The sequence below is a fragment of the Rhinoderma darwinii genome, chromosome 1, assembly GCF_050947455.1.
Source record: "Rhinoderma darwinii isolate aRhiDar2 chromosome 1, aRhiDar2.hap1, whole genome shotgun sequence".
NCBI classification, from domain to species: domain Eukaryota; kingdom Metazoa; phylum Chordata; class Amphibia; order Anura; family Rhinodermatidae; genus Rhinoderma; species Rhinoderma darwinii.
The window spans coordinates 312,234,053-312,247,270 of NC_134687.1; the positions used below are offsets into that span (position 1 = coordinate 312,234,053).

General features: G+C 44.0%; 1 protein-coding gene across 1 annotated transcript in view; it reads left to right on the forward strand.

Moving 5' to 3' along the window:
* The first annotated feature begins 533 nt into the window (after positions 1–533).
* DGKQ (diacylglycerol kinase theta) overlaps positions 534–13,218 on the forward strand; it is a 220,117-nt gene continuing 207,432 nt past the window's right edge. The window contains exon 1 of the mRNA XM_075825529.1: positions 534–1,098. Coding sequence (XP_075681644.1) covers positions 810–1,098 — 289 coding nt within the window. The 5' untranslated portion in view covers positions 534–809. The remainder of the gene's footprint in view (positions 1,099–13,218) is intronic.

Genomic DNA, 13,218 nt, shown 5'->3' on the forward strand with positions numbered 1-13,218 from the left:
ATTTAACGGGAGCCCGGCAGTCATCAGATAGCCGAGTCCCGGCTTCAGCCTGCACGGGGCCGCCGTAGAAAGGCGACGGCCTAGCCTAAGACCCCTTAGTGACCGCTGTGAAAAGGCGTATTGTTGGTCACTAAGGTGTTAAACAATTGCTATACTTTTATTGACCTAATCTAAATCACTGTATTGTGCAAACAAAGTCGATGATGGAATGTATGGGAGTTGTAACAATTTCTGGCTATCATTAATCTGTGAGGTAAGATTATAGCCTGTAACTTCCTTCAGTTATATCTGTTTCTTGTCTTAAATGGGTGACCACAGATAGGGCTGTCATGGCCGCTCTAGTCGTCACCCAGTTAGTCAGGCAGATTTGCCTTTCAGGACTCTAGGAAAGCTGACAACGCATTTGATAATTCGGGACTATATGACGTCCCATTGATGAATACCGTAGCTGTTTCGTCAGATGAGGAGAAATGAAGGACTTCCATTGTCATTGTTAATGACTAGAAACGCGGGAGAGAGAAGTTGTCAGTGAGAGTGTAACACACGGCGGTGGGCGGAGCCTGTAGTCCCAGCCCAGCCAGGGAGGTCAGCCCAGATCACACTCACATACACTGTGAAGCTCTCGTTCACAAGCCGCGCTTACTGCTGCGGAGAAGACATGTTGTATCATCGCCCCGCAGTCACAGCTCTCCCCCCTGTGGATTAACTACTTGCCCTTAGCCTGCCAGTCACTGTGCCAAGACTGCCCTCTCCCGCTTCCTCGTTTGCCTGGTGTGTCTTGGGCCCTCCTCTCTGTCTGAGAGGGAGAGATGGCTGCAGACGGAGCTAGATCCAGGTTTGGAAATCTGGGCCACCGTGGAGGAGGAAGCAACAGCAGCAGCCCGTCTTCTAGCCCCAAACTTGGAGGTGGCAAGAGCAGGACACCTCCTCAGCAGCAGAAGCAGAGCCCATCGTCACCTGGCAGCAAGCACCAGCTACTGAGGCAAGCTCCAGCGGCTTCTCCTGGGCATAGCTTCAGGAAAGTCACTCTCACCAAGCCCACCTTCTGCCACCACTGCACGGATTTCATATGGGGGCTGGGCGGATACCAGTGTGAAGGTAAGGACATGGTACAGGGGGCATACCAGGCTTGTTGCTGGGCATATTTCTGGTTTGAATGGCGGGGATGGTTTCAGTCACGACAACCAGAGGTGTGGCTGACAGGTAACGCTGAAGGATGTGTGAGCAATGGGGACGACATTTCTATGGCAGGCAAGACGTGTCAAGTGTCACTCCACGTAGGGCTACATGTCCAGGTGTAGTAGAGCTGAATTTGTCATTGGACTGGCATCGACAATTCCGTAGGTTTCCTTTAAGTCCTATGTAAAATCATGGTAACACAGTTGCTTCTACTCCATTGATGACTGCGGTGGAAAACGAACAGGTCAATGGCATGGAGCGTACAACTTGAAAGCTTGCCCCATTTTTATGACAAACAAAATTAATCTGCTTATTTTGGACAAATTTGGAATAGGGGGGCTTAATGTGTAATTTATTTATTTTTTCAATGTAAATATATTTTCTCCCCCCACTTGTTGAGACGTAACAAACTCCTCTCCTATTCTGTCACGTTCAGCTCTGCTACATCTTTTCAATACTATTGCTCAAACAAATGAAAGCACTGCAGGGTCTTCTATGCCTTGTACTAGGGATGTGTGGAGACTTGTACAACTGTATCCAGACATGTTTTTGACGCACATATTTGACATCATAATGCGGGGGATGGGTAGGTTCCACTCCCTCTTTTAAGCAAACTCAATATTTGGCAGCAGTATAGTATATTTGTGAGCCCCATTGGAGGCCGGGGCTAATGTGAGTGATGACCATCTTTTGTACCGGCTGCAGAATATGTTGGCGCTATACAAGCAACAGGATACAAATGTCAGTAGTTCTAAGGCCTTATTCACACGACAGTGGAAAAAAATGTCCATTAAAAACGGATCAACTGTCAGTTTTTCATGGCCGTTTTGCATCAGTGTGTCTCCAAATTTTCATCCATTTCCAGTCCGTCTGTCCGTTTTTAATGGCCGTTTGACATCCGTTTTGCACCAGTTTTTTCATAGCCGTTAAAAAAACTGATGAATTTCTTTGGTCAGGCTTTTTTGTTAACCTAGACACTATTTACAGCCTCCTGTATATGATGTCACAAACCTCCAGCATATGCCACACACCTCCCTGTATATGATGCCACACAGCCCGATATGAATGCCCTACATACTGACCGATGCAGCGCTGTCTTCTTTAGCTAAGGTCCCTCGTCTTCACGGGATCTGCGGCGACGCAATGACATTCACTGATGCAGCGCTGTCTTCTTCTGATCTTGTCGCTAGTCTCATGGGTTATGCGAAGGCGACGCGATGACATCATCGCGTCGCCTTCGTAGAACTCGTGAGACTAGCGACCACACCAGAAGAAGTCGGCGTTGCATCGGTGTGTGTCGTCGCGCTGCCGATAGCCAGCAAGGGACCTAGTACTTCCCTTGCAAGTCCCCATGTCACAGATCCGTTTTTAACGGTTGTTACATGTATTGACAGCCGTTAAAAACAGATCCGTTCACTTCTATGGGGGCCGTCAGGACGTTAAAACAGCCAAAAATAGGACATGTCCTATTTTGTGACGGCCAATATTCACGGGCAGTTAATAAAACGGCCGTGTGAATACACCCATAGAACATCATTGTTCTGAAAACGGACACATGATGGCCGTGTGAATAAGGCCTAAAGTGATCAGAAGACTGATACATGTTTACCATTGGTGATCGATTGTCTGGCATCCTATTACTGATGGGTCGAATGCTTCCTCTACATGGCACAGGCTGGCGGTCTAGTGCTGTGTGTCTTATACCAGAAGCTCTAGACGCCATGAGATCTTGTCCGCCTGACTGGACTTGCCTGTGCCATTCTTTCTCTGAATGATCTACCATGTGTATGAGCGATGTGATCTAATCTCGGGAACACATGTTCCCAGGGAGCAGTGGCTGGATGATTAGGATGTTGCTAATTCATGGCTGTCATGTCACAGGAAGGATTACTGAGCGCTTCTTTTTTGCTATGGTCTTCCCAGGACGTTTTCAGTTTTATTTGTTTTGTGGGCAATCGATGGCAGTAAAACAATGTAGTAAACGGCGCTCTGTCAAGTGCTCGTTTTGTTTACCAATTCAATACAGTTACACTTGATGTGTTTACTTGTTCATAAGTGTAGAAGATACAAGCAGATAGTGTGGGGATCATGGCAAGGAGCAAATGTATAAAAAGGGTCACTTTTCCTGCCAGCAAACTGGCAGTGTTTACCAGATATGCCTCAAGTTCTGAAGAGAGAGCGCACCCGTGTATAGGAGTTTGGTGCAGGTGCTGTATATTGCGCTGCGTCCACAGAAGCAATGAAATGTTCATCAACGTGTCAACTTACCTTTTTGTATGGAATCTTTTAGTTTTTTCTGAGTTGAGATTTTTTTTGAGGCGGAATCGCAGCTTTTTCGCGGCAACATCTATGTGTTGTAGGATTTACCTCCCCATTGAATTCAATGGGGAAAACCCACAACAGAAAAGCAGCGATTCCGCAGCATAAATTGACATGCTGTGGATTTTTTTTTTATGCAGCGTGTGGATGAGGTTTGTCAAAATTTCATCCACACTGCTGCTATGTACTACGCTGCAAATTTTCCACAATGAAATCCAATGAGGAAAATCTGCATTATTTACGCTACATGTAAACCCGACCTTAGGCTGTAAAATTCGCTCTGTCATATAGTGCAGGTATAAAGCAGTGGCTGCGTGCGCTCAGAGATGCCGTGCATATAAACCCTAGGGACCTCCCACAAAGTGGCTCGAGTGACGTCCGATCAGCGGTGGGGTTTGACCTACTCGTCATTAAGCCACACCTCCCGCTTGTCGGCTGTATAGTTGAGTCTCCTCCGTTTGTTTAACTCAGCCGTCATGGGCACCTGGAGGGCGTCCCCAACCAGATTAGGAATTCATTTCACTGAAACCAAGAAAGATCAGTGACCGAAAGAGGGAGCGTTCAGCTGCTCCAGTAGCTTGTTACATTATAAAGACTCGTTGGTAACCATGGGACCATATTCCAGCCTACAGTGAAAATTTTTTTTTTTATTAATGGTGGTTGTCAGATAATCTCCTTTCTAAGGCTATGTTCACACAGAGGTTTTTTTGACGCGGAAACCACACCGCAAAACTCGTCAAAAACGGCCCTAAAATGCCTCCCATTGATTTCAATGGGAGGCGGGGGTTTTCTCCCGCGAGCGGTAAAACCGGCTCGCTGGAGAAAGAAGGGACATGCCCTGTCTTCGGGCGTTCACGCCTCTGACCTCCCATTGACTTCAATGGGAGGCAGAGAAAGCGTATTTCACAGCGTTTTATGCCCGCAGCGCTCCGTGGCCGCAGGGAGAGGAAAATCTGCCTCAAACTTCCAAACTGAATTTTGAGGCAGAAATTCCGCCTACAAAAAACTCTGTGTGAACATAGCCTAATGGCGATGATTATTTTACCCAATTATGATATAATTGTAGTAAAAACTGCCAAACACACTTTGCCTTGGATGAGGACAAATTTTCTTGTTCCCATCCAAGAGAAATCTCTCTATGTAAATGTTGATCATAGCGGTGTTGCTTCAGCTGTTTGGGTAACTGCTTCCATGTGAACCCAGGCTAAAGGCCCTATTACACCGGCCAATTTTGGCCAGTGCAACGACCACCAATCAACGAGAGTTCTGCTTGTTTGGCACTCGTTTGCTCCCGTCACACGGAGCTATGGATGGGGACGAGCGGTCGTTACTCGGATCGCTCGACATCATACATTATTATCATGTCGTCAGCGTCTCCCTGTTTACACCGGGAGACGCGCTGCTAATAATGATATTTCAGTTTTTTAAAACTATACGATCAGCAGATGATTGAGCGTTTGCTCGTTCATCTGCTGATCCCTACCCTGTTTGCACAGGGCAATTATCGGCAGCGAGCGTTCTATGAATGCTTGTCTGCCTCATAATTCCACAGTGAAAAAAAATGGCCATTAAAAACTGATCAACTGTCAGTTTTTCATGGCCATTTTGCATCCGTGTGTCCAAAGGTTTCATCCATTTCAGTCTGTCCCTTTTTAATGGCCGTTTGCCATCCGGCTAAAAAAAAAAGATGGATTTAATTTATTTTTTTTTAGTCCCAACCCCCTGAAAACAACAGTGCCCACTGTAGGTAGCGCCTCTGTAGGAGCGGAAACCCTCTGGCCAGGGATTCCGCTCATAGACTGAGCCCCTGACGCCTCTGTCCTTACATGGACAGTGACGTCAGTAGAGCGGAATCCCCTGCCAGAGCGTCGTCAGTGCTCTGGCTGGGAATTCCTCTGCAGGAGAGTAGCCAGTGACGTCACTGAAGATATGTGGATAGTCACGCCGGGGGTTTCTCCAGGAGTGGAATCCCCGGCCAGAGTGGGGTCTGGCCGCCGGGGATTCCGCTCCTACAGGGAGCTACAGTGGTGTGATCTACAGGGGATGGGGGGGCTGCTGTTTACATGGGGGAGTGCGATCTATATGACAGGAGTCCCCGGCCAGAGATCTTGCATATGCTTTGGTCAGGGACTCCATTGTTGAAAGAACCGACATCACCATCCATATATTCCCCCGGGCGTAGCGCTCAAGTTGTGTGCGGGGAGTCCTCGGCCAGGATCAGTTTTTACCGGCCGTTACAAGGATTGATTCCTGAAAAATGGTGGTAAAAACGGATCCATTGAGTTCTATGGGAGCCGTCTAGCCTTAAACAGCCAAAAATATGACATGTCCTATTGTTTTTGTCAGCGAGTATTTACATGCAGTGAAAAAAAAGCTGACATGTGAATACACCCCTAGAACTTTAGCGTTCTGAAAACGGCCATAAAAAAACATCTGTCACATGGCCGTGTTTTTTTTTTTTTACTGTCGTGTGAATGTAGCCTAAAAGTGTTCGCTTTATTATGCAACTGGCTGGTAGGTTTGTGTCTGAGCGGCAGGCGTGTTGTTGCAGATTGCTGAAATGTAGTCATCTTGTGAGTAATTGCTCATCCTTCGCGGGTGAGGTAATTGGCAGAAGGCATCTTCAGCTCCACATCATTGTTGTCTCTCCACTGAATAAATATTCGGCTTCAGCCTTCTAATAAGCCGCATGCTTTAAACATAACCCTGTATGGGCACAGATGATTTTGCCAGTGGAGTCCCAAATTTTTCATGGGCAATGCGAGTACAATGGTCATGGTTTGGAAGTGTTGCCAGACAATTAGAATTGTGTCACAGAAAATTAGTAATGGCCCAGTGATAATGACCGTTTTATTGAGAAATTATTCTTGGTCTATAATATGAGAATACCCATGGAGAGTAATACGTCCGTATAGCCATAGAAAAAATTACAGTGTGCCAGAAAAAATGCCCAGCATATTATAGTAGAATGAATTCTGCTGTCCAGTGTATTGTCCTACAAAAAGAAGTAAGGTTGAATCATCTGATAATCTATGCCAGTAAGAAGAGAGAAACCGCAGGACTCCACAGCATGTTTGACAAAGACCCTTTGGGGTTGAAATGTTGCATACATGCTGTGGAATGAATAAATTCACAATTCGACTAATACATTGGAGTGATTCGGCTTTTAATTTTTTTTTCATGTCTATGGAGGTTAGTGGACCTGTACCCTTTGACTGCTGTGCACCCACCTACACTTTTTAACATGTATTGTGGATGTGCTGTTTCTATGTATCACAATCTGGCAGTATTCATCTCTACACTGTGTAATGGCATTTTTTATTTATTTTTTCTTCTTGAGCTTCATTGTTTCCTTGGGCTGGCATGCATTTCAAGGGTTTGGGTTGTGTTTCACATCGTAAGTCTACATTCACACAGGGCGGATACACTGCATAAAGGTACGCAACGTATATCCTCCCTGGCGGCCACAGGGAATTCTGGCTGAAAAACTGCACCAAATTGTGGTGCAATTTTTCGGGAGGAATATCCACAGCTGAAAACTGCATGTAAATTGTCTGCAGCGGTCACATGGAATGAAACGTCATCCCAGGAGGCTGGTCTGGACGAAGAAGCACAGAATTCTGGGTAAGCATAAGATTTTTATTTTTTTTCTTCAAGAATTTTATTAGGTACATGAAAATTATAAATCAATGTTTTAGTTCTACTTGCAGGCAGAAGTTATTGCTAATACATATGAACAGGAGTTTCACGTACAAATTTTTCTGATATATATTATATATATATATATATATATATATATATATATATATATATATATATATATATGTGTATGTATGTAGAAATATACATAAAAAAGAAAAGTATAAGAAATACAATCTTTTCCAGTACGTCCCTCATGACCGCACCACAGGAGGTTGCCCTATTGACCCCTATAGGGAAAGGAAGACCGAGAGGTTAAAAGGCCCCTCCCACCACCCACTTACCAGTGTGTATCCTGTCCTTACAGGGTCAGGTGCAGAGAGAGATTGCTTCTGGAAAATTCAGGTGGGGGGCGAGATTCGGGAGTCCGTGAACTTCTCCTTCTATTCCCCCTATGTGCCTAAGCTAACACCTCTCATATGATAGGTCCCTTAGCTCACCAAACCGAAGCGCTAACCTTTATGGATCCTAGGCTGGATTCTTGTAGCGTGCAGGTTCGGAACTCCCAAATATGGCTTCGAGCCAAAAGCCACGAGCAACCACGCAGGGACCTTTATACATTTGGAGCACTGGAAGTAACCTCGGCAGCGGTCGCTTCACCGGAAGTGACCCTTCACTGTACACGTCACTCGGGGACGTGGTCGCATCACCGGAAATAAGGGACAGCTACTTCCAGTCCGTGGCCATATTGGGAGGTGGGAAAATTCAAAAACACCCGTATATAAAGGGACCCCGCACAAGTATGTGTTGGTTCTAATACCTCTAACGTTGATATATACAGCTTATATCCTATCTTTTTGAGTTGGATATTGGATTATATGCTTGGTGCGGTGATGGAACTACCTCCTTCTTATGGAATTCCAGATATGTCCCAGGGTCATGTGAGTCTCGCACTTGAGTTAAGGGGATGACTCGGTATGTAAGTAAGGTTTGCTTTATCTGCCTTCGTTTCTCTGGGATAAAGAATCCTCCCAGAGACAAACCGACCATAAAAAGAAAGTTGAAAAATGTGCGACCTGTGGGAAGAAATTGCAAGAATCGCATAAGAAGCAGTTGTCAGGATTGTATCACAAAACGACTGAAAGAACAACCTACGTTTACGTCTGAGCTGAGGGCTATTATTCGGGAGGATTCTGAAAAAAGGCTCTTCATTTCAAGAGAATTCAAAAACAGACTTTTTGATCCAGAAGACACAAAACCTTGGGATGAAGTCCCAAAAGTTTACGACCCTGTAACTGGAGTTGCTAAAAACAAATCGCAATCCCATTCGAAGATTCCTCCCAGTTAAAGGATCCCTTGGACAGAAAATCAGATAAACTGCTGAAAACAGCCTGGGAATATTCATCCGCCTTTATTTCTACGAACATCGCTGCTCCGTCTGTCGCAAGATCGATGTTTATTTGGTTGAGCCAACTCTAGGCCCATTTAATGATAAAGACGTAGAGAGAGAATATATTGGTATCTCTACCTTTACTAAAAATGGCAATGGGGTTTTAGTAGACGCTTCAACTGAAATCGGTCAGATTTGCCGCCAGTTCACACGCACTGTTTTCAGACGTAATTCGGGCGTTTTACGCCTCTAATTACGCCTGAAAAAGCTGCTCCATTTCGCCTACAAACATCTGCCCATTGCTTTCAATGGGGTTTACAGTGTTCAGAAGAGAATGTTCTGTCTGTTCCCGCATTCCACTTAAAAGTTTGAGAACCTATCAGCCGACTTCCTGAGCCAGAAGAAAATAGATCCAGGGGAATGGTCCTTGAACAAGGAAGTTTTCCAGTCTCTAACCCAAAGATGGGGTTTTCCGAAAAGTGGATCACAAGAAAAAACTCCCAGGTAGATGCATTCTTATCTCTAAATCTCAGACAGAACTCAATGGGCGTAGATTCATTGTCCCAACCCTGGCAAGAATCTGGCCTATGCCTTTCCTCCGTTTCCTCTAATTCTAGTGGTGTTAAGAGAAATCTAGGAAGAGTTGACAAAAGTCCTCATCATTCTTCCCTATTGACCAAAGGGCAGCTGGTTTCCAATCCTGGAGTATCTGGCATTGGAAGAACCTATCATGCTCCCAGACAAAAAGAATCTCCTCTCCCAAGGTCCCTTTTTTTTTTCCAAGGAGTAGAGACTCTGAAGTTGTCAGCGTGGATCCTGAAAGGCGGATCCTGAGGAACCATGGTCTGTCAGACTAGGTCATTTCAACTATTTTATTAAGCCATAAAGAAGTTACCTCAAAAATCAATCAGAAAATTTGAAAGAAATTCTGTTCCTGGTATGGAGATCCAGGACCAGACCCCTTTTTTTCCTAACATCGCAAAGATCCTAGATCTTTTTTACAAACAGGATTCAAAAAGGGCTTCGCCCCAGTTTTCATTACTCTCCTAACTGAACATAGGTGGATCAGAAGATTCACACCACCAATCTCTAAATTAAAGCCATCCCTGAAGAGGTCGGTACCTTCCTGGGATTTGAATGTAGTTCTAACGGCGCTTTGTGACCCTCCTTTTGAGCCCATAGACTCAATTGATAGAAAAAATTGTAACGCTAAAATCTGCATTTTTTGTCGCAATTAAATCAGCAAGAAGAATTGGAGAAATCCAATCTCTTTCAATCATAGAACCCTACCTAACAATTCAAGTAGACCAGATCATTCTTAAGCTAGACCCTTTTTTTATTCCAAAAGTGCCTACTGCCTTCTATAGAGACCAATAAATAATTCTACGTTCCAACAAGAAGAAAAGTTCCATTCATGGATGTTAGGTGGACGATATTTCATTACCTGGATAAAACATAATCTTGGAGACAGGATAAAAATCTAATTGTCTTATACTGTGGAAAGAATAGAGAAAGAAAGAGCCTCAAAAAACTCTCTAGCAAGATGGGTGAAAATTACCATACAAGAAGCCTGCAAGTCCCAAGGACTATGTGCCCCCCAAGGCATAAAAGCTCATTCAACGCGCGCAGTTTCGGCAAAGAAGAGACGCCTCTATGGACCAGATCTGCAGAGCTGCCACTTGGTCGAGCCGTCGTACGTTTTGCAGTCATTATAGGCTAGATGTTCTGTCAGATACGGATTTAAGTTTTGGACGGAAAGTCCTCCAAACTGTAGTCCCTCACTGAGCATTATAATCTGGTATTGCTCCTGTAGTGCTGTCATGAGGGATGTACTGGAAAATAGGAATTAGACCTACCGGTAATTGTATTTCCAGGAGTCCATTATGACAGCCCCCCCTTTATTGCAATTCTGATTTGTGCAAGGAACATCTGTTATCCCTAGAAATAAAATAGGGTTGCATCCATCCTGGTGTAGTAATTGAAAAACACTGGCAAGTGGGTGCTGGGAGGGGCCTTTTAACCTCTGTCTTCTTGTCCCTATAGAGGTCAATAGGGCAACCTCCTGTGGTGTTGTCATGATGGACTCCTGGAAATATAATTATCGGTAGGTCTAATTCCTACTTTTCATTTGTGAGTATATGTTCTTTAGATAACCTTTTGAGTATATTAACGTAACTGTAACGATTACTAAAACTAAAGGTCACCAATATGGAGGTATAATTGTTTGTGTTCAGAGGTGGGACCTGCATCTATCTGACATTTATGACATATCCTGTGGATATGTCATAAATGTCCTTCATGGGAAGGCCACTATAAATGCTGCGGTTGCTATTGACCGGGATTTAACTAGTTAAATGGCCAGCAACAGTGTGATCGCTGTTCCTCGCCGTTAGAGCAGCGTGTCGGCTCTAAAACACAGCTGACATCTGCAGTGTATGTAGTGGGCTCAGCACGTGTGTGCCCGCTCCATACATAATCCCCTCCCCGCTCCATGTTGTGCCGGCACATCACAGGTCGGGAAGGGGTTAAGTAAGGAGCGGACAGGGGGCCTGGCGCTGCCGGGTCACTTGACTGCCGACTCTAAGACGCAGGGACTTTTTAGCTAAGATTTATTCTTGCTAAAAACTGCGTTTTATAGTCCAACAAATACAGTATGTGCTCCTAAAAGTAGTTTGTATTCACTTTTTTGATAATGTCAGAAATCAGGGGTATATTATGCGATTTCCATCTGTAAACTATGGCTGACATAGCCCCCGACAAGACGTGACATAACAGATACTATACCTTTCGAATCTAGAACTAGGTCTAATCTCAACCAGATAAGTTCTGGTGTCACTTCAATTGTTTGAGTTATGTTATGAAGTAGGAGTTTGATGGATTGCCAAAATATATGTAATATGGCTCATATTTGGTTTCAGACACTCTAGCATTTGGGAGGTACATTTGCATATATTTTAGAAAGTGTATATGGAGTATAATACCATCTGTATAATGTTTTATAGTCTAGTTCATGATGGTTCGTACATGAAGTGGATTTCAGAGATATAGAGAGCTTTCATCCATTGTGTTTGCGAGAATCATTTGTTTAGATCCTTGTGCCATTTAGAGATGTGGGATTGAAGTTCAAAGTTTGGGAACCGATTTGGTGTAAGGTACTTTATACCTTTTTAGCGTCTTTATTTAGGAATGTAGCAACGTGTAGGTAAAGAGATTAATGGATGTGATATATTTCTTAGAAAATTTCCTAATCTGTAGAAATTTGTTTTATTCAAGTTGTATTTATTTGAGAGTTCAGAGAAGCACAATAGTGTGTTATTTATAGATAAATAATCTATGGACGATATACCTGCATCTAGCCAACTTGTGATGTCTAGGTCAGTTGTATTTTTACTTAGGGCACTTATAATGTGGTGACTGAGCCTCTATCTGCTACATAAGGAGATCGGCGCTATAATGTAGGTGACAGCAGAGCTTATTTAGAAAAACGATCTATTTTTACCACGTTGGGAGGGATTTTAGCTTTATGCTAATTCGTTTCTTAATGCCCAACTGGGCGTGTTTTTATTTTAGACCAAGTGGGCGTAGTGGAGAGGAGTGTATGACGCTGACCAATCAGTGACCAATCACTTCTCCCCATTCATTCAGTCAGCACATAGTGCGTTATTCAGTATGTGCTGTCTTATACTGACACATTAATGTTACTGAAGTGTTTAGACAGTGAATAGACATTCCTTCCAGCCATGACGGGATGTCCGTTCACAATCCCGATACTTCGTTAACGTTTCTATGGTACTTACAGCAGAGCAAGCGTAATCTCCCTGTAACCTGTCATTTACAGCGTGATCTCGCGAGATCACGCTGTAAATGACAGGTTACGGGGAGATTACGATTTGCTCTGCTGTAAGTACCACAGAAACGTTAACAAAGTGCCGGGATTGTCCTCAGTGCAAAGTGAAAATTGCAATTTTCCACTGATACTCCCTTTTAGTGCACAATATGTTGTGTCCAGTTTGTGCTACTAAAGACAAATACCTTGTAAAAGTCCCGGGTATGGCGATGCTATATATGTGGACGTAAACAGCTGTTTGTGCACACTGTCGGGCTCAGAAGTGAGGGAGCGCCATTTGGCTTTTGGAGCGTGGATTTTGCTTGGCAGTTGTTCTGTTTTGGGTTTTACTGGTATTTCAGCATAATAAGAGGGTATAGTAATGGGGTAAATCAGAATTCATAGAAATGTGGCCAGTGTCGCACTGCTAATTGGTGCCCAATCGTATCCGCTTTTGCACCACTCTGTATATTTTGCATCGCCATATTCTGAGAGCCAACGGACCTGTGTGAGGGCTTATTTGATGTGGGACAATCTGCAGCTTTCATTGATACAGTTCTGGGATACCTGCGTTTTTTTTTTTTTTGGTCACCTTTTTATTCCATTTTTTTGGCAAGCGAGGTGACCAAATATCAGCAGTTCTGACAATGATTTATTTTTTGGTGTGTACACCGTGGGCTATAAATGACATATTTGCTTTATTCTGCGGGTCAATACGATTACGGCGGTACCATCTTATATATATTTCCGAAAGTTCGTTTGTTTGAAGCCCGATTTTATTTATTTTTTCATTGGTTTAAAATGGATCACGTCATCGAGGCCACCATACTAACAGGATGTGACAAGGGGGAAGTTGTCTTTATTC